This window comes from Sander vitreus, chromosome 18, assembly GCF_031162955.1.
Source record: "Sander vitreus isolate 19-12246 chromosome 18, sanVit1, whole genome shotgun sequence".
Taxonomy (NCBI): Eukaryota; Metazoa; Chordata; class Actinopteri; order Perciformes; family Percidae; genus Sander; species Sander vitreus.
Window position 1 is genome coordinate 27162424 of NC_135872.1, and position 21736 is coordinate 27184159.

The 21736-nt window shown below is 41.6% G+C and overlaps 1 protein-coding gene across 1 annotated transcript; it reads right to left on the reverse strand.

Moving 5' to 3' along the window:
* Positions 1–628: 628 nt before the first annotated feature.
* LOC144533886 (uncharacterized) lies at positions 629–15711 on the reverse strand. Its single transcript, XM_078275473.1, has 5 exons — positions 15545–15711; positions 13651–13878; positions 9851–10723; positions 7105–7269; positions 629–4635 (listed from the first exon to the last, which is right to left on the reverse strand). Exons 1-5 carry the CDS (start codon positions 15564–15566, stop codon positions 3680–3682), a joined length of 2244 nt encoding a protein of 747 aa, XP_078131599.1. The 5' UTR covers positions 15567–15711; the 3' UTR covers positions 629–3679.
* Between the last annotated feature and the right edge of the window lie 6025 nt (positions 15712–21736).

A 21736-nucleotide genomic window follows, 5' to 3' on the forward strand; every position in this document is an offset into this window, starting at 1 on the left:
GATGTTAAATCAAACTAAGTCCCACCCATACATATGCTCATGTTTTTTTTCCCTTCAGTCTTTGTTATTAACATTCATCAACCACAAAATTAGAAAATTGCGTTTTTAAATAACGATGCATGGAAAATAAAATAAAAAATGCTTCTCTTTGTAAGTAGTTTATTTTTAACAACAGAACAAGTCAAAACAAATGCTAATAAGTCAAACATAAGCATAAAACACTTTATTGTATAAATTCTCCCGTAGGCTACAACGTGCAGCAAGCTTTCACAGACGCCGTGCGGTAATTACTACGTCACTTCCGGAGTCTTCAGCTGATTTGATTTGTTGTCACAATACATGAGACAAATACATGAAACTGTATTTTATTGTTATTAATATCTTCATTGTTTACATCCTCAAATACAACGTTAGACAAAAACATCAATATTACGAATATCGAGCCGAGCGGCACGTTCCACGTCACTTCCGGAGTATTGCGCGGATTTTTTTAAACGTTATTACGGTGCATAACTTACTGGAACAAAGCTGAGCAACGTGTTGTTGCTGGTGACTAAAACACTGATTGTATATATGTACATTGAAGTGATACTGGCGTTAAAAACCCGCTGATCACTGTAAATGAATGCATGCCCGCATTGCATTGTGGGATGTCGGCTTTGAATGCATGTCAGTAGCTCGGATCATGTCGTAATGTTCTGTATTACAGCATCCTGTTATATTTCACTGATAATAAGACCGAAAAAATATTATTAAAATAAAGAAATGTATACTATAACATCTAAATATATATGTTGCTAGATGTAGCTTTATAGTTTTAAAAATATAAATAAACAACAAAGCAATCCAGCTTCCCTGGCCGAAATAGACCGAAATAATAACATTAAAAGAAATACAAATAAACCGTGATACGATCTGGTGAATAAATGTTGATTAAAACAGCTGTTATTGGGCTAAAAATACCAATAATAGCAAAGCTATACAGCTTCTTTGCCGCAGCCCGACTGGCAGAGAGAAACGTGCTGTGATCAGGGAATCCGTGCGTAGACGTCACGGAATTTTCGGCGATTCCGTGAAACTGTCACAGAGTTTGAGTTAAGGGGCCGTGTTCATTTCACGGAATTCTGTGAGCTCAGGTTGAAACTGTGAGTCTGATCAGACGAACAGATAAACATTTCAGATCTTTATTTCCCTTCGAGGGCAGATTTGATTTGCAGTTGAAGGACAAAAATGCACAACGTGCAAGAGCCATTTAGCACAACAGTTACAGAAAACAACCAGATGGTTAAATGTATCAAACCGTTTGACTGCTTCAGTGCAAATTAAACATTTTTATTGCACTTGGAACAAGGGAAATTTGAAACTGACTCCTTTTTACCCAACATGTATCACTGTAGAGAAGGGAATCCCTCCAGAGAGCTACGATCGACCGTGCATCCGTCTCAAATATCTGTTAAAGAAAGCGTCTACGTGGTACCACGGTTTCTGTTCTGCGCTGTAAGGTTCCCAAACTAAGAAATCACAGAAAAGAAACAAACAAGACATTAATTATATCAAGGATCATTATTTCTTTCGATATTAACTCGATTGCTTCACACGTAATGTGTAAAAACATTCAAACATGAAACACCATTCTCAGAGTATAGTACAGATAATATATATAATATATAATAACTTGTTTCAATGAATCAAACTGGTTCTTTAAACAAATGTTTCTTCATTCAGAAACTTTGGATCAACATGTTCCGTTAATAATCACAACCAAACAATCGAAATGAAACATTTTAGATGCCTGTCATATTTTTCTGTCAGTTAAAAAAGTTGAATGATTCAGATTTGTATTGTATTTCATTAATTACAAGCAAACGATAACTGTAATCAGAGAAGAAACTGTGAAAGAGAAAACATTTTAATGTTCCAACTAACTGAGAAACCTCACGGATGTTCAGGTAGGAACCGTCTTTTTGTTTAACACTAGTGCCGTGCCCGTTGAAAATGTGCCTGTTTGGAAGGGCCGATTGCTTGGCCTGTGGTACTGCTGCTTGTAGAATTCTTCAAAACCAAATTGTACCCCAAAGTTACTTAGAGAAGGACCCCATACCACTTAATATGCAACTCCACTGCATAGCCTACTAGTGACTTACAGTGTAGGCTACGTCTACATCAGAGGAAGACGTTGTACTTACGTTGTACTTACGTTGTACTTACGTTGTATTTACCTGACAGACAACGGGGCACATTCAGAATGTAACCACAAAATATGACAATAACAATGTGGAGTAATCAGACATTAGTGTCATGGACTCATGGCAGTAAGCTACCCACCCGGCCCGTTATGAGAGCTAATCAGCACATATCGTTCATCAACCACCACAACCGGACTGTTCGTGTGTGTGTGTGTGTGTGTGTGTGTGTGTGCGCACAGAGAGAGAGAGAGAGAGAGAGAGAGAGAGAGAGAGAGCGAGAGGGAGGTTGTACAGGTTTAGTGGCTTGACGGTTAACGGTGAAGTAGGGGGTTTGATTCGCGGGGGTATTTAGGCGACGGTAATGTTATCAGTGTTGTAAGTTAGCAGTAGACTTAATTAACCCGACCCAGGGCGAGTCTGATGAAAACTGCTGTGTCTGCCCGGTTCAACTCTGAGATGTTCTCGCATTGCACAGCGCTCTGAAGGAATAATCTCTGAGATTACGTTATGTTCTGCCAGCTCACAGCAACTTAATACAATAGCAGGGAAAGAGTCAAAGGCTGTAACACCCCCCCCCCCCAACACGCCCCTAAACACGGACAAACATACAGATACGTCTCGCTTTATTAGATAGATAGCCTGCCTATAAGCGGCATCAGGCTCTGTCTGCCACTTGTCTGTAGCTGGCTGTGCTTTGCATGTGTGGGATTCTGAAACGTCCTTAAATTCGGGAATTGTCTTTTGTTTATTCAAAGTCGAAGACAGTCCAAAGTAGTGCTACTTTGCACATTTTTGTGGGTCTGAGGTGTATGTCACATTGTAGCTGCCAAAGCTCCGCTGCTCTCTGTCTCTGGTCCTCAGGGTGGGGGGAGTGGCCAGCGGCTAGAGTGGCAAAAGCCAATGTGTGCTTCTTTAACCGATATATATTTAACGATATCTTTTGCATTTCTAATCCAAACGTCAAACTTGGCACTGCACCTACTCGTGCCTGTATCAAGACACCTGTCAAGGTTGGAATCCATCGGACTAACGGTTCGAGAGATATGCGCATAACAGACAGACAGACAGACGTTCCTGCAATTTATAGATAGATGAAACAGCCCCGAAATCACTGTCACCAACCCCACCAGACTCCATGTAAATAATCAGTACTTTTAGCGTGTATAGAGCCAGCATATTTCCACATGTAAATGGGTGAATTAAAGGTTTATTTCAACCAAACCAGAGTGGTGATTGTTGGAACAGTGGAAAGATGAACCAACACGGCTTTTTATTTAGTTTCTGTCCACTTTGAATGAAGTGTGTTTTACGATGACAAAAGTCCTGATTATTTACATGGAGTCTGGTGGGTTTGGTGATGGTGATTTCGGGGCTGTTGAACAAAAAGGATCTTCCTCTTTAACTAAAAGGTCTATCTCTGTAGGGATCCTTTCATAATGTTGTCAGACACTTAGAATAATAATCTGAGTCTGTCAGCGCCAAAAACAGAACTTTTAGTGGACGCTAACTGATGCTGAACATTTGCCCTGTAGGGTTACATTACAGCTCCTTTCTTCCTGGGTAAGATCTGAACTGCTCAGCGCTTCACTTCCTGTTTGCGCAGCGGCGTGCTGCGCCGTGTGTCGCTTCATGTTCGACACTTGTGTGAACTTTTTACCGCAGACGGTGCAGCCGAACGGTTTCGGCCGCGTGTCCCCGGCGTGCTGGGCCATGTGCCGCTTCAGGTTCCCGCCCTGCGTGAAGCGTGCACTGCACACCACACAGCCGAACGGCTTCTCTCCCGAATGCGTCCGCAGGTGTTTCTTCAGAGCCCCGCTTGCCGCGAAGCCTTTGGCACAGACGGAGCAGCCGAACGGCTTCTCTCCCGTGTGGATTCTCATGTGCGCCTTCAAGTTGTGTTTGTGGTTAAATTTGCCGCCGCACTGCCGGCAGCGGAACCGTTTCTCGCCCGGCTCCGCCTCCGAGTTCTCCTCCGAGTTCGCCTCCGTCTGGCTCTCCGCCTCGCCGCCGCACTTGTGTCGCCTGAACCCGGAAAGCCAGGTGAACTGTTTGCCGCAGACGCTGCAGCAGAACTGTTTCTGGCCCGTGTGCACGGCCGTGTGCTGAGTCATGTGAACCTTCTGTGTGAAGCCTTTCCCGCAGAACGGGCAGCTAAACGGACGCTCGCCCGTGTGCAGCCTCTCGTGCGTCTTCAGGTTCACCAAGCGGCCGAAGCGTTTCCCGCACTGCGGGCAGCCGAAGGGCTTGTCCCCCGTGTGGCTGGTCATGTGACCCAGCAGCGAGCGCTTGCAGCCGAAGGTTTTGCCGCAGACGGAGCAGCCAAATGGCCGCTCGCCCGTGTGGATCCGAGCGTGGGTTTGGAGATGTTCCTTTCGGCCAAACGTCTTCCCGCAGTCGGAGCAGCGGAACGACTTCCTGCCGCCGGTACTTCCTGCGTCGTAGTTGGAACCTGAAGAAGAAAAACTGGGCTCAGTAGGGATGTAACACGCGCACACACACACACACACAGACACACACACACACACACACACACACACACACACACACTAGGGGTGCATGATATATCTACTCAATATCGTTATCGCAATATCACGTTGCGCAATATTATATTGAAAGTGTAGTCGCGATAAGTATGCAATATTTTGTTTATTTTGTGGAGCGTCCGTTGGCTGTGTGGCTTAGTTGTGTTTGATTTAGAGCTTGAAACGCTATAATGATCATCATTTCATTGGCCAGCTACCGTGCCACTTGCACATGTTCGTGCACGTCAGCGCACGGGTCCACTACGTGACAAACCCTATGGAGCGTACCACGTGACGTGTGTGCATATTCCGAGTGACAGTGCAACTGAAGAAATAGATAGAGACAACAAAACGGAACGAACATGCAGACATGCCCTTTATTTATTGCTTTTATACTGTACCCAGTAGAACATGTCTTGTTCTGTAGACATGGTCGTTATTTATTTATTCATGTTGGACCAGTCCAATTTGACAGTCAGTTGAAATAAACCTTGTGTTGTAAGAAAACGTATATCTATTTTGATGCGCTTTGTAGTGGAAAGTTTTAATCTGTCATACTGATGTGTGATTTTTCTTTCATATATTATCCATTGCTGCATGTTTTTTTATATTCTCATCACTTTATATGCATTTACTTTTATACTATATGATAGTTACTCTGTTTTCTATATGATATTATAATATATCATATTATAGGGATCCATTATAGTACTCTATTATTTTAAAAGGCAATCGTGGTTCCTTCTGCCTCCGTAGTACTAAGGCTACGCGACCCCCCTCTCTCTCGTGCTGTTCAGCACTAAGCAGTACCTGGCAGAGGGCTAACTTCAATAGCTCGAGGCAGTCTTTTCTCAAACAGTATAGACTCAGTAGTAAAAGAAGCAGAATCAGCAGAAAATAATTACTGAGTCGACGTACAGTCCCTCCCTTTGCATGCTCAGCTATAAAACCCAGAGTTTTCTTTGTCTCGCTGACCCATTCTCTCAGACTCTGTTAGACTGTCTCCTTCTCTTGCAAAAGAATAAAGAAAATAACTTTAAGCTCCATCACCGAACACCAAAGAGATTTTCCGCAACAGCTTTCCCATAACTTTTGTAATTTTACAGGTTAAAAAAATATTGAAATTAATATTGATATCGCAATATTCATAATCGATATCACAATATCACATTTTGTCAATATCGTGCAACCCACACATACACACACAGACACACAAACACATGTAGGGATGTAACACTGCATGGTGAATGGGTTAAACATGGATATAAATGTGTAAAGGTTTCAACCGGTTGAGATAAAAAAAAAAAAAATGTCCAAGGGCAAAATCTATAAAAATCTAGGAAGTCGTAATATTTCAGGAGAAAAGTCGTTAAAAAAGTCCTAATAATTTAAGAAAATCTAATTTTTGTTCTATAGGATAAAATCCAGTTTCAGTGTCATTTTTGATAGGACAAGTGTGTTGTTATACACAGTTTATAAAAAATAAAGATTATTCACTGATTTGTCTGAAGCTCATTCTGTTAAAGGAGAATTCCGGTCGATTCCAACACATAGCTCTGTCGTTTTTAAATTTGGAGTGCTCTCAGTAGCCAGAAAAACGAAAACAATCGGTGCTGCCTACACCGTGTTATCCTCCTGCTACAGTTAGCAGCCAACAGGCTTAAACAGGGCAAGTTTTAAACTTGTTTTTAGCCTCTAAACATGCTCGAAATGTCATTACAAGTGCCTACCCATGTGCAGTTATTCCTACCGAGGGAACACTGTGAATATGACTGCAGTAGCTGTGACAGAAATGCATAAAAGTTGTGTTAATTTACTGGTGTCTGGTGAAGCCCACACTAGTCGATTGCCGAACTCATACAATCCAATATTCCAAAATGTATTTTTCCCCCCAAAAAAAAGATTTTCCGTGGTTATTTCCATAGTAATGACTGTAGCAACAAGCTGTAACCTGACACCACACCACAGCTCAGCCTGCAGAGTGGCCGGCTGGAGTTCAAAAGTTCAACAGCTATCGCGCATGCGCATAAGGTAACCAGAAATCGACCGGAATTCTCCTTTAAAAACATCCTGAATCAAACCGTAACATCTAACGCTCAGCGATGGCGCTGCATTTAAGTTCCCTGCCTTCTTTTGTAACTTTAAGTCTTAATGTTTCATTCATGTTATTTATTTATTTCTACCAAATCAAGTTATTTTGTGTTACAGTTTTAAATTGATTGTTTCAAAAATTTCACAGTTTTCACTCTTATTCTTTAAGTCATAGTCATACAGATATTCAAACATACTTGCACAAAACATGTTTTGAATATTAACTGTCTCCCTCCCCCCCCCCCCCCCTCTCTCTCTCTCTCTCTCTCTCTCTCTCTCTCGGTTTTATTTTGTTCATATCAAACCTGAGTGAGGTCCTCTGCTCTCCGTCCCGTCCTCGTTGCCGAGTTCCACCTTAATGTTCAACTCGGAAGAGTCTCCAGTCTGGTCTTCAGTCTCTGGTTGTAAAAGTGGATGTGGATGTGAGTTCCTGGCTGGTTCTGGTCCTCCACAGTCCTCTCCACCAGCTTCTGTTCAAGAAGATAAGATAACATTAACACACAATAAACGTACATTTATCTCATACAAATGCCATCATCTACAGTTAACATTCAATTAGTCTTGCTTTGCCAGACCGTAAAAATCGATATTGAATCGAATCGTGAAATTTTCTGAATCGTTCACCCCTACCTGATACTACGCCACACTACTGTAGCCTATCAGACAAGGTATTCACAGCAAGTAACATCTCGAAACAAGCCGTTACATCTGTATTGAAAATAAAATACAAATAATGAAATGTCACTGGCTACAGTAACCCCAAATTACACAAACTTGTAATTATAAAACAGTACAGAGTATTACTGACAACCCTTTCAGAGATAAAGTAGGCTACTTGTTGTACCTGAAAAAAAAAAAAAAAACTGCACTCTGATGGAAGACAGACAGAAAGTGCAAGCTAGGATTTTTTAGTTAAACTTTTGGTTAAATGTGGTGAATTATTTAGCCCCCTTCCCTGTTTGTTAGCACGTTTTGAGTGGTACCAATGCTTGCCATAGTCTTCATCCTAGCAGCAAAAGTGAGCTCACTACAACCTCTCACGAAGTGAAATCGCGGTCAACCTGCGATTAATTTCTAACGCGTTTAACGTTTCAAATTAACCTAACAGAAATTATTAAAACACCTTAAGTTTGACAGCACTAAATGGCACGATATTTTTCATAGTCATGATGCACACCCATGCTGATAGCTGACTATGCAAAGGCAGCCTATTATAATGTGTCCTGCTCCTGGCACTTACCAGTAGCCTACTTCTTGCTGATGTGAAATTAACTCTGCTGTCTGTCCGTCATCATGACCAGGCTGTGGATGCTCAGGCTCAGCTTCCACTTGGTCCTCTACACTCTGGCTAAGTGATGCAGTGTGAGCTTTTTGCATTTTGCTGCATCAGTCTCGAGAGACTTGGCCCTCTTTTCTTTGAATTTTTCCCATCCACCTTTCTCCTTACGTTTTCTACTAGCCATGGTCTGGTGATAGCCAGACTAGTAGGCCTACTCTTCTCCCTCAGTTTTTTTTTTTTTACACGTAGCATACAAAATAAGTAGGGCTGTCAGCATTAACGCGTTAATCGCGATGTGATAAGCATAACGCGTTATTTTTTTTTAATCGCATGCCGGCATTTATTAATTTATTTTACACTTCACTCTGCTTTGCGTCGTGCCTAACAGGCTACTATTTTGACCCTTTGCAGCACCGTTACTTATCATTAAGCTGCCACTTCCTCGTAACACATCCTGCTGCTGCAGGCTGCAGGCATGATGGAGAAAGACAGCAGCAACACAATTCTGAATGACCCTTTTTATTTTCCAAAACTCCCAGACGGCTCAGTAGACAAGTCGAAAGCCATATGCACGTTGTGTAAAGCCGAATTAAAATATCACCGAAGCACGTCAAGCTTGAGCTACCACCTACGAGCTAAGCATAGTAGTACAGTTAACATGATGCTAGCTGCTAGCATACTACCCACTCAGGCAAAGCAGTATTTTGGAGAGTGCTACTTGCCGACCTGTGGATGAAACCAAATCCTAAAAAATTACTACAGCTCTTGCGAAACGGGTGGCAACTAACTGCAGACCTGTCAGCATCGTAGAGGACTCGGGTCTTAAAGACGTACTACGGTTGGTATGTTCTGACCCGTAGGGATTTTTAGTTTTTTAGTTAGGTACTTGGAGGAATTGTGCAACAATGACAGATTCACACATTTTTCTTTTGTTTACAGTAAATAAATAATAAACAAATACAAATCTTAAAGTAAAGCTCATAAAGTAACTTTCTTTGCATTCCTTTGATTCCCAATGAAGATACACTGGTAAGAATTGCTTTCCATTGTTTGTTGTTTAATTGTGATAAAATATGCGATTAACTATAGAAATTCAGCGATTAATCGCGATTAAAAAAAATTAATCGTTTGACATTCTGGACTTTTTTCCGAATGCACAGATTGTCAGTCCGTCCCTGGGTCTGGCTAGTCCACGCAGCATTCCTGGATGGGAGAAAAACGTGCTCTGGTTTATTGGCATTTCTTTAAACCAATCACAATCGTCGTGGACGGTGCTAAGCGCCGGACGGAGCCACGGTGCCTCTGCTAAATAGTCTCGGGAAGGAACTTGTTTTGGTGGAACCTGTGTACATTCAAAAGTTGTTTGGTGCTGTGTGTGGTGCAACAGAGAACTCAGATTGGACAGATAGTCTAGCTAGCTGTCTGGATTTACCCTGCAGAGATCTGAGGAGCAGTTAACCATAGTCCTCACAAATCCACCAGGGGTTAGAACGTCAACACAAAGAAAGAGGAAGGGGACGCACATCCGGCGGCACCGGAGCAATCCCGGAACTGAAATGTCGTGGATATAGACTAACATTCAGTAAACCTCACACAACCCCCACTCCCACACACACACACACAGAAGAAAGAAAACCTACTGCACATCCTCCCATCATATTGCACATTCTATCCAGATTGCACAAATGTCCCAATATGTAACTTATGTATTGAACATCACATTAATAATATTGCACCAATACCCTACCAGATACTGCACATCCTTGACCTACTGTAACGATGAGTACTACAGATCTGTTCCATGTGTTGAGTTTGTCGCTGGTGAAGCTGTGAGGACTGAGCTTCCTCTTCTTCGTCTGCACACGGAGAGGATTCTCCGCCACAGGTGTGTCTCTGCAGCTGGTAGCGCCAGGTGAATCTCCGGCGGCAGGCGCGGCAGCCGAAGCGGTTCTCCTTCCTGTGGACTGACATGTGCTGCGTCAGATGTCCCCCGTGTTTGAAGCTCTTGGCGCAGACGGAGCAGCTGAACGGTCTCTCTCCTGTGTGGATCCTCGTGTGGATGTTCAGGTTGTCTTTGCGGCTGAATGTTTTCCCGCACCGGCCGCAGACGAACGGCTTCTCGCCGCTGCCTTCGGCCTCTCTGTTCCCGCCGCTCTCTGCCTCTCTGGTCTCGTCTCTCCGACTCTGACGCTCGCAGACGCAGCGATGACTCTTGAGCTGCGTGTACCACGTGAATCTCTCTCCGCAGATGCGGCAGCTGAAGCGTTTCTCCCCCGTGTGCACCGACATATGGTACGTCAGATTCACCTTCTGCGTGAAGCTCTTGGCGCAGACGGGGCAGCTGAAGGGTTTCTCTCCTGTGTGAGTCCTCATGTGGATCTTGAGATGCGGGCTGCGGCCGAAAACTTTCCCACACTCGGAGCAGCGATACGTCTTCTTCTTCCTGCCGGTTTTATGTCTCAGATCGCCTCCGGGGACTCCGAGAATCTGCAGCGAGTTTAAAAGCGACGGAGACTCTGCACGGTCTTCGTCTGAAGAGTTGTCGGGTTCAGGGTGGAGATGTGGAGCGGTGTTCGAGTCGCAGACGGTTTCGGTTTCCTCCGGTTCCTCGACTTCTTCTTTAACCACCAACAGCTGCTGAACATCTGCAGGAAACAGGAAACACACACAGAGACGTTGGGAAGAGACAGTATGATTTCAGTATGATCTCTTTGGGTCAAACTGCAACATGTGGATTTAAATGTGGATCATTTTTCTGGCTGAATGGATTAGTTGTTTGGTCTATAAAACCAAACAAAAACCTTTAAAAAAGGGACTAAAACTTTGGAACAAAACGTCGAAAACATTTTAAAAAGTGACATAAACGTCAAAAAAGTGGCGCGTAAGGGCAGGAATCTTCACTGGTCTCAGGATTCAAATCGATTCGATATCAAGATGCGTCCTAGTGCTGGGCGCCATAATAGTTTAAACCGTATACTGCTATTAATTTCCCCCATGAAATGAATTTTTCATATAAGGTATTACTGGCACATTGGTGCAGAGAGCGCTGCTGCAGAGGTAAACAGCTGTGTACCCTTCTCCCTCATAACGTTACTCGGCCGTGCTAACGTTAAAGACCTGGCAGCTCGTGGCCGTTTAGCTCAGTTGGTACGGAGGCTTGTTCCTCGACGTGGAAGGTCCAGGGTTCGAATCCGACCTGTGATGGTTTTCCTGCATGTCTTCCCCCCCCCCCCACTCCCCTTTCATGTCTCAGCTTTCCTGTCCAATAAAGGCAGAAATTCCCAAAAATAAAAAAGACCTGTCAGCTCTAGCATGCAGCGGAACAACAATCCACCTACGGTCCTGCTACAGACGGGTTCACAGCAATGATTCAAGCTGACAGCGGAGCTACGCTCACTTTTCTACAACATCATACCGTTATCTGTGGCCAAGGTAACGTTAGTGTTTATACTATCTTACAACTAATATGTTTTGAAAAGGAAGTAATGTTAAAGTTGTTGGTATGTGTATTTATTTGATCATAGGTGTGATTGGCAAAGAAGCAGGAAAATATACACCCATGATGCCGCGACAGAGCACCCCCCCCCTCGCACACACAGTTTGCACTGTATTTCGTTAAATGTATATAAATTTCATGAAATACAGTGCAAACAGTGCACATTGAATGACAATCTATCCTTTTAGGAAGGCTATATACCGTTTGTTTTTCTTTGACATGTTTTCGTTCAGTTAGATGGCTTAGAGTTACTGAATGCCAGACTGTTAACCTGCATACTCAGCACGCGTTCTTTATGAGATGTGTAATAGTACCGTTGATGGGTGATTTAGCAAATACAAGCACTTCAGGTTGTAGGTTTTTAGGCAAAATTAAAACTCTTTAAACTGATTTTTATCTATCTGAATGTTTTCTTCACTCTGTCTGGAAACAACAACTAACAGTGGCTAAGACCATACTATTTGAGAATATATAGATTTTTGTTGGTTTCTCTAAATACCTGAGGAAAAATGTCATTAGCACCACATAATTAACTGTTTTAGCTGAAAAGGAAGGTACAGAAATTGTGGCCAAGGTATTGCGTATATATACAATTTCACATGATGTTTTTATGAAATCATATGTTTTACTACATGTAGTTTTTTTTTTTTTTTTTAACCATTTGTCTTAGTCATTGTCATGTTTACCCCTTTTGTTGTCTTGCCTTGTCCTTCCGGGTCAAAATTGAAAATTCACTTTTTTCAGGCTTTTGGCAATTTTTTTTAAAGTTTTTGTCAAAAAAGCTTTCAAAGTTTTCTTTATTCATGGTCAATAAACCGATTTTATATGACATTATACTTAATTTTTTTAGGTAAAAAAGCAGAAATGATGAATTATTTTGACTAACAAGTGGATCACAGACTGGTGTATGTTAAAGTTTAGTCAGGATACTGTTTTAAAACCATTTCAACTTTTTCAAATGCTATAAAATTCAATGAAAGTAATCATTGATATTACTTGCATAGAACGTTGTATGGAACATGTATTTACCACTTCAAAAAAAATGTATGTTGGAACATGAAGACGCTGGCGTGAATATCACCCTTCACAAGCCGTGAAATTATTATCAGCATTACCGACATCTACTGGAGAGCGCTGGGATCGTCACTTGAGACACAAGTTGTTTGTGACAACAATGGCACGGAAAAAACAGTCTCAAAAGTACCCAAGGAGATTTACAAATATATTTACATTGAAAAATACTAAATTCATTTACAAATGATGAAATATGAGTTACAAATTAGACGAATGGACACAGATACGTATTTGCGGATACAAATCGCTCTGCATTCATTTCTGAATTGTGTTTTACAAGTTGCAAATACTTGAGACTGTTTCAGCACCATAGTGTGTGTGTGTGTGTGTGTGTTTGTGTGTGTGTCTGTGTGTGTCTGTGCGTGTCTCGCTGTGTAAGTCAAGACAGCCAAAATCATCATAAACCTGGGTTTTATTTTGAATTGTGTTTTCTTTTTGTGAAGTATCTGGGTGGACTGTGGCCTTCTTGTATGTGATTACCTGTCTGGCTTGACACATGCACTCGTGGAAGAAATAGAGGAGACGCCGAAAAGATCACTGCAGCGCGTGGGCCGACGCAGCCGCTCTGCGCCTGACCCGCAGCCAATGTGGCAGGACAGATTGAATAACATGGGCGCCAAAATGAAAATAGCTCCGATTTGCAGCGCTTCTGCATGTGGCGTATTTCTTGCGTCACAATCATACACTGTGTGGCGCTGCAGGTGGAGACGGTTACAGATACATTCAGCGGCACATCGGCTCCGAACAGTCTGCATACATTATGTGTGATTTCGGCTCGGATCACAAAAACTCAGAAAAAAATATTATTTAGCATGTTACGTTTTGCAGGTAAAGTCTTATTGTTCTGACTGAGACAAAAAAAAGTGTTTTTACTGTTGATTTGTTTCAGTGTTTTTTTATAAATCCAATAATTGCAACATCTTTCTAAAATAATCAAGCAGCCCTAACTGTCACACGTCAGACTGTTTAGCTGCTAAATAACGGCGTCCACGTTGTTCCTACCTTCCTCTTCATCATCTTCACTCTTCACAGGGACAGGAGTGAATGGGAACTTGGTGATATCAGCCTCCTCCAGCCCTTGAAGTTGCTCTCCTTCCTCACTGCTCCACAGTTCCTCCTGTTCCTCTTTAATGTGTGGGAGGGGCTCTGGCTCCTGCTGGTCCACACTGGAGCTACACTCCTGCTGCTCAGGGGAAACCTCTTCTTTAACCACCAACAGCTGGTCAACATCTGCAGGAAACAGGAAAGACACTCACGGTGCATCTCATGTCCCTTCAAATATTTACTAGAATTTTGTCAAATTGCTTACCAAGATTATGTACCACCTTTTTTAGTCCAAACACACGCACACACACAGACACAGACACACGCACACACACGCACACACACGCACACACACGCACACACACACACACACACAGACACACACACTAGGGGTGCATGTATTCGTACTGAACCGAAACGGTACAGGCGTCACGGTTCGGTGAATAAATTTACACGGGGAATACACGGTATAAAAATAAATAAAACTTGCGTGCAAATTAATTAATGTAATGCGGAACTAATGTAATGTGGAACTACTGTTAGATACGCGGGTTCTTTAGGGACACTTAACCTGTAGCCCCGCCTTAGCTCTGAAGCTCTGATTGGCACGCCGCCTATGTAGCCGAGCTCAGCCTACGTATGCAGTTTTAGTGAGTCAGAGATAGCAGCACTAAGGACAGGTATGGCAAGTGGTGGCGACCCACAAGAGTTAGAGGACCCACCAGCCTCTTTAAGATCGCAAGTTTGGGAAAACAGTAGTAGCCAGTAGTACAGGCGAGAGAGTGGTGGATAAGACTGCTGTTGAAGATTAGTGTTACGTTTCCAGCGTCGCAGCTCTGAACCGTAACGTTAGTTGGGACAGACGCCTTGTTTCTTCAGCCAGCTATATTAGCTTTAGCCAGGCAGGGAGCAGCTTTCTGCGTTGATAAAGTTGCATTAATCAGGTAATTTAGTTTGTCTTTGCAGAGAACAGAGATGCTGTATTTTCAGTTTAATAGCTGATTGTCTTATTTTGTTTACAAGTTACAGCCGGAGGCTGGAGATGATGTGGGGTACTTATTGTTTACATCTTACTTTACACACTTCAGGGTGTTGCAGTTAGCTCAGGGGAGAGACTGTTCTCTTCTGCATTTTTGTTTTGCTTTTCCCTCCATTGTACCGAACTCATACTGAACCGTGATATCTGAACCGAGGTATGAACTGAACTGTGACTTCTGTGTACCGTTCCACCCCTAATGCGCGCGCACACACACACACACACACACACACACACACACACACACACACATGTACATGCACGCACGCACAAACACACATACACACGCACACACACACACACACACACACACACACACATAGACACAGACATGCACGCACGCACGCGCGCGCACACACACACACACACACACACACACACACAATTTTTATTTATTTATTTGTTTGATTTTTTGCTCTGCCATATCTGAGAAGCTTGAACAGAATTATTTCTGAAACAATTATCTAATTATTTAAATAGCTGATTCGTCTTTCAGATGACTCATCAATTATTAACCAATATTCATCTGAATCACAGTTTTAACAGCTACCGCGCACGTAACCATGGTGATACACGCCAGGGTTAAAATGTGATCTGACGTGCTAACATAGCGTTAGCTTCGTGCCAGCAGAAACCCTGAGTGCAGCCCCAAGAACATATAGCCCCTAACGTGCTAAGCTAACGTTTGCTTCGTGCTCCGGGCTGCAGCTGTGAAGCTTCAGAAATCTAATAAATAAACAGCGTTTAAAGTCCAGCAGACAATCTGAAACCAGCTGTTAGCTTAGCAACATTACCAGCAGCAGAAAGTAAACAAACCTGTTGTTGTTCTCGGGTTCATTTCCTGTTATAACCCCTCCACAGAACAGCAGCAGTATCAGGGTTCGGTCTGCCTTTCTCCGCTTACTGAACTAAACTCTGACGGTTTGTTTTTCTGCCGTTATTCAGTTCCAGCTAACGGTTCACTCTGCTAACACACCTCACTGTCAAACCGGCGGAAATATCAACTACTACTTCCGGGGACACGCTTCAAAATAAGAGTTATTCTTCTCTTTTCTTGTGGCAGGTTGTTCGGTGAAGTTCAGCAGGAATGTGTAGAATATGTAGAAAAGACAGGGAACAGGAAGTGGTGGTTGAGGCAGCGCAAACTTCCCTTATTTAATGTCTTGCAGAACACAAAACAGAATCTCAGTCAGTTTCATAAATTAAATAAAAATAAATGAACTCCAATCAAAAAGTCTCTAATACAACTATACGACAACATACCCATTAAAATCCTCAGGAATTACTTCAATTCAAATGTATCACTTAACTGGCTGCACGTCTACCAAAGTATAGTTATGTGTGTATATGACAGGCTTGTGCACAATTCAGAATTGAATTGAGAATGACTCTGAATTTATTGTCAAAAACAGGATGTAGAATTACAATTCAAATTTGAATTAAAGGAAGCAGAATTGCAATTCAATAAAAATTCAAAGAAACCATATACATAATTTAAGTCAAGTGTTTAACAATGAAGCTTTACAATATATGTCAGACTTGATTGCATTACACATTCTATAAATGATATTAGTTTGAACTACTTGTACAGATTACATTAACAGGAAAGGTTTTCCCCCAGCAATGAATGTTAAAAGCTGTAGTCACAGAACAAATAATTAAGTTTGATTTGTTGTAATTGTAATTTTGTGGAATATGATGGAACATGACTCCATTTCCCAGAATGCTTTACTTTAACCAAGTATTTAAAATGGTTACCAAACAATTTGAGGTGGACATTTGTTTGAAAGCTTCTTTTCTACACAATTTGATGGTCAACACTGGACCTTTTAAGTTTCAGAAGTTCCTTACAACTTCAGATTACAAACGTTTATAGATTTGACACCTGTAATAACAGCGACATGGAACATAATAGCAGGCCTAAAAGGTCATCTGTACTAGTTCATTTTGAAGAACCAATTCCAACAAGAACACCTGGAAACCACAGAGCCATATCCAAGCACTGCAGTGCTCCATCAGGGCTACTTCAAATTTCAAAAGGCATCTACAAGTAAGTTAACAGACAGTCTTTTATTTTGAAAACCATCTCTTGATGGCATTATGCTACTGATTTGATATCATCAGTGTTGGGGTCACTACTCAAGAACGTGTAATACACATTATTCACTTAAAAAAAACAACAACATAATGCATTACCTTACTTGTTATTCTCTATGGATAGTAACTCATTACTCTACTCATTACATTACTGTAGCGCAACACAGCAAGAGCCTGGCATATAGCTCATAAAGGGCTTAAACACACGTTCAACTCACAACACAACAGTAACAGTAACATTAATGTGTTACATTACTCAGTTACAGCCAAATGTGATTATATTATGGCATTACTTCGTAAGGAGTTACCCCCAACACTGGATATCGTATGTGTTTAAAAGCATGCAAGCACACTTTTTACTTATTACTTATTGTAAATCAAGAAAACAATTCTTGTCAATTGTGGAATTAATAGAAATATTTGTTCTCTTAAAGAGTGATCTACATTGAGGGACTTTTTTTCCTACAGAAGAAACATCAGGAAATCTTGATGGATTGTAAAACCAGCGGTTACAAAATCCAACCAAACCAGAATGAAGATCATGGTGGTGTTATTTGATTACTTTTAAATGAAAATAACATTGGAACAAAACTAATTAAACAACACTGAGAAATTTTAAGAATTTGATCATTATCTATATTTTGGAACAAAATGTATGTAGGGTTGAGGAGTGACTAGTTACATGTAATGAAATTATGTTATTCAATTGCAAAATTAATGTAATTGCATTTAGTTGTATTACTGAGGTAAAATGTCCATTAGTTACTAATCAAATTAAAAGGAAATTGCTTTGCATTGATAAAGTAATCCAAATAAAGTAATCCAAACCACATTTATAATGGGTAACTTATAACAGTAAGCAATTACATTTCCAGAGTAACCTTCCTAACACTGAATGTATGTGAGATTCAACACATTCTTTCTGTTGTGTGACTGTGTGGAATTTCTTCGAATTGCAAGGAATTTAATTCCACTTCCTGTCATTCCAATTCCAATTCAACTTCCTGTGGGGTGGAGTCAATTCAATTCAAATTCCAATTCATGAATTGAATGGAGGCCAATTCTGAAATTCTGAATTTTGCACAAGCCTGGTATATGCCTGGTGTATGCATAAGCCTGGTATATATATGTTTTAGTAATCAGAATCAGAAATTAGTTTATTGCGAGAGTAGTTACCCTACGTGGAATTTACCTTGGTGATTGATGAATACATACACAGAAACAAATATATACAAAATAGCTGTTTACAATGTTTAAACACTAGCTGTGTTGGTAACCGTTCCCTCACTCACTCCCTCACTCACTCCCTCACTTACACCCTCACTATTCCCTTTATGGTGTTTATTAAATAATGACCAGGAACGACCAAACCAAATTTCAGACACTAACTAAAAGTATCGTAGCGTCAGGAGATGTGCCGGTTATTTGTGTGACAGAGGCATCATGTAAACAAACAGAAACAAAAATACTTCTACAGACAGACGGACAGACAGACAGACAGAGAAACAGACAGACAGACAGACACACAGACAGGAGATGGGCCACCTGTCCAGTGTTAGTCCTCGTTACCTGGTGTATTTAGTTCCTGTTCTGTCTTTGTCTCTTGTCGGATCATTGTATTTTGTTGCGTACGGTTTCTGTATGTCGGATTCCGTGTTTCGTTTGTTTCCTGCCAGGTTACCTTCCGGCGGACATTTTGTGTGAGACTGTTTTTGTTTTAATAAATTACTTCTAAACTGCATTTGGGTCCAAGCCTCGCCACACACTTGACAGATCGTGACAGTTAAACAATAAAAAAAAAAAAACCTGTTCAACTACTGTATTAATTTATATTATGGCAAGAAATACTCAACTAAGTAAAGAGAAACGACAATCCATCATTACTTTAACACATGAAGGTCGGTCACTCTGGAAAATTTCAAGAACTTTGAATGTATCCTCGCGAAAACATCAAACGCTATGATGAAACTGGCTCTCATGAGGACCGCCCCAGGAAAGGAAGACCAAGAGTTCCCTGTGCTGCAGAGGATAAGTTCATTAGAGTTACAAGCCTCAGAAACCGCAATTTAACAGCACCTCAGATTAGAGCCCACATAAATGCTTCACAGTAGCCCAGTCTCATGGCAGTTCATGAAATGGTTACGTTATTGATTCGTAAACGGGACACGATTATGTCGTTTTTTCCGTGTGGTGATTACGAGTTTTTATTTAATGTATTGAAATGGGAAGCATGTTTCGTAATCACAGCACTACAACGGTAGGTAGGGAGTAGTATGAAAAAGCAGAAAATCCACGTAGGGAGGTTGGTCGGGGTGGTGGTTGGGTCAAACAACACAGGACTTTCACCCCGGAGACCGGGATCACGTCCGGCATGTTGCAGTTCCTTTCCACGTTATTCTCTTCCTAACCACAGCCGTCCCATTGTCAGCGTGTCCTGCGTGTGACGGTACCTTTCCCAGTTCCTCTTTTCCTAACCTCAACCGTCCCGTTGTTGTGGCGTTTCATGTCCCCGTTGTTGCGTGCCACAGAGACCGCGGATCGTGTCCCTGCGCCCGGGGATCGCGGTCCTGTTGTTGTCGCCGGCGTGTTGCGTTTAATTTCCCCGTTGTGGCGTTTAATTTCCCCGTTGTTGCGTCCCCCAGAACAGCCCAGTGTCATAGCAGTTCGTGAAATGGTAATGTCCGAAAATCGTGACCTGTACACGAAATAAACGAGAAAATCGTGACCTGTACACGAATCAATAAATCAAAATAAAGTGACTATTTACGAACTGGCGTGAGATCGGGTTGTTCACAGAGATCAAGTAGCAGACACATCTCAACATCAACTGTTCAGAGGAGATTGCATGAATCGGCCTTCATCACGGTGGCCGACAGGGGCAAACGCACTTCCGCGACGTGTAGTTACATTTTCGAGAGGTGGCATCAGGCTACGGCGTAGGGTCGGTATGTCCACGTACCTACAGACGTAGCCACAGTGTAGATTTAACACAGAAGTGTAAATCACGCTTTAGAGAGAACAATTACTTTTTCCACCATTGTTTTTATTTTCATTGGAAAACATTTCAAAGGTCATAGTGTGATTTTTGCAGAGATTTGCACCAAACAACTTCTCTGCAGCACCGAAATATTTTATTTAAAATGGTATTTTGACACATTTAGCCTCTTAACAAATATCGTGCCTACTGCCAGTCGGCCATGTTGTGATTTTGATTATATTCTGATTCATTGTTCAGCCCTACTCGAAGCCCACGCTTCAGTTTCCAGCCCGGGTTGGTGACATGTTTTCAGCACTTTCTCATACAAATATAATTTAATAAGAAACGGAACAATAGAATATATTGAACAATAAAAATGATTCTTGCCGCAGGTCTGATGTTGCTGAAACAATCGTCAAATCAAAAATAATTACACGTATCCAACATCCAATAGTTCGCTCCATTTTATTTCAGTCTGTTGAAGAAAGGAAAAACTCCAAACTGACTCTTAAATAAGAGTCCCGAAGAACCCGACAGCTAAATAAATTAGATTAGATTCTTCCCGAGGAAACAATCTTAGTTGTTTGGTCTCTAAAATGTGGATCAGTGTTTCCCAAGAAGCCCAAGATAAACGTCCTCAAATGTCTTGTTTTGTCCACAACTCAAAGATATTCAGTTTACTGTCCCAGAGGAGAGAAGAAACTAGAAAATATTCACATTTAACAAGCTGGAATCACATACGTTTTATTGTTTTCACATTATTTATTGATCAATTATTTTATATTTTATTAATAGTTGACAACTAATCCATTAATCCGGGACTTCTGTATTTTTCTGAGATGTTAAACCGGACTGCTCTCTTTCGACTCATCGCTGACTTCTCTCTCCGTCGGTTTGTCGTTTGTGTGGTGTTAGACAAATTTTGATTTACATTTTTTTTCTCTCTCCCTGACCAGATAATTGTGACGTCATCGACTCTGACAAGACAACTGACGACATCAACTCTGTATTATGATTGTATTTCACACATAAATAAGCTACTGTTTGAGGCTTACGTTAGACACTTCTGTACTTATGCTGTGAGTACTGTAACTATCTCCTTGTTCTGTTCACGAGTAAAAATGAACTTTGCTATAACTTCAGTGGTTCTGTCCATCCTTTGATAATGTAATTATTCTAACATGGATTGTCATGCGTTTCCCGAGATCTCCTTTGAATTTAAAACGTCTCTCACAAACTGTACAGCTGTATTTTTTTTTTTTTCTCTTCGGTGTGACGTGGCACGTGACAAACAAACTTCCCCATCTGAGAAAAACTTTTACCACAAACTGTGCAGCTGAACGGTTTGTCTGTTTCCAGTTTTACGTCTCTTACCGCTCACAGGGACTCTGTTACATTTCAGAGTTGACTGAGGTTTAGTCTAATAAACACCGCCATCTTTTAAACCCAGAAGAGTCTAAAGAATTCTCACCAGTAGTTTGACGTTGATGGAGCTGTAATGACTGATTAAAACGCCGGGCAAATCTTTTGTTACAAACACTGCAGCTGAAAGGTTTTTCTCCTGTGAGCTATCATGTGTTTCTTCAGATGTCCACTTTCAGTAAAAGCTTTCTCACAACACAGCTGAATGTTTTCTTACGTCTTGAATCATCTTTCAGAGAGTTTGAAGCTGACTGAGGTTCTCTGGTCTCCTTCCAATCAGCACTGTCATCAGTCTCATGTTCAGAAGAGTCTCCAGTCTGGTCTTCAGTCTCTGGTTGTAAAAGTGGATGTGAGGTTCTGGTCCTCCACAGTCCTCTCCATCAGCTTCTGTGTTTATATGACCAGCACATTTATCTTTTTCTCCTGTGTGGATTCTCAAGTGTTTTTGTAAATTTCCTCTCTGTGTAAAATATTTCTTACAGACAGAGCAGCTGAAAGGTTTCTCCCTTGTG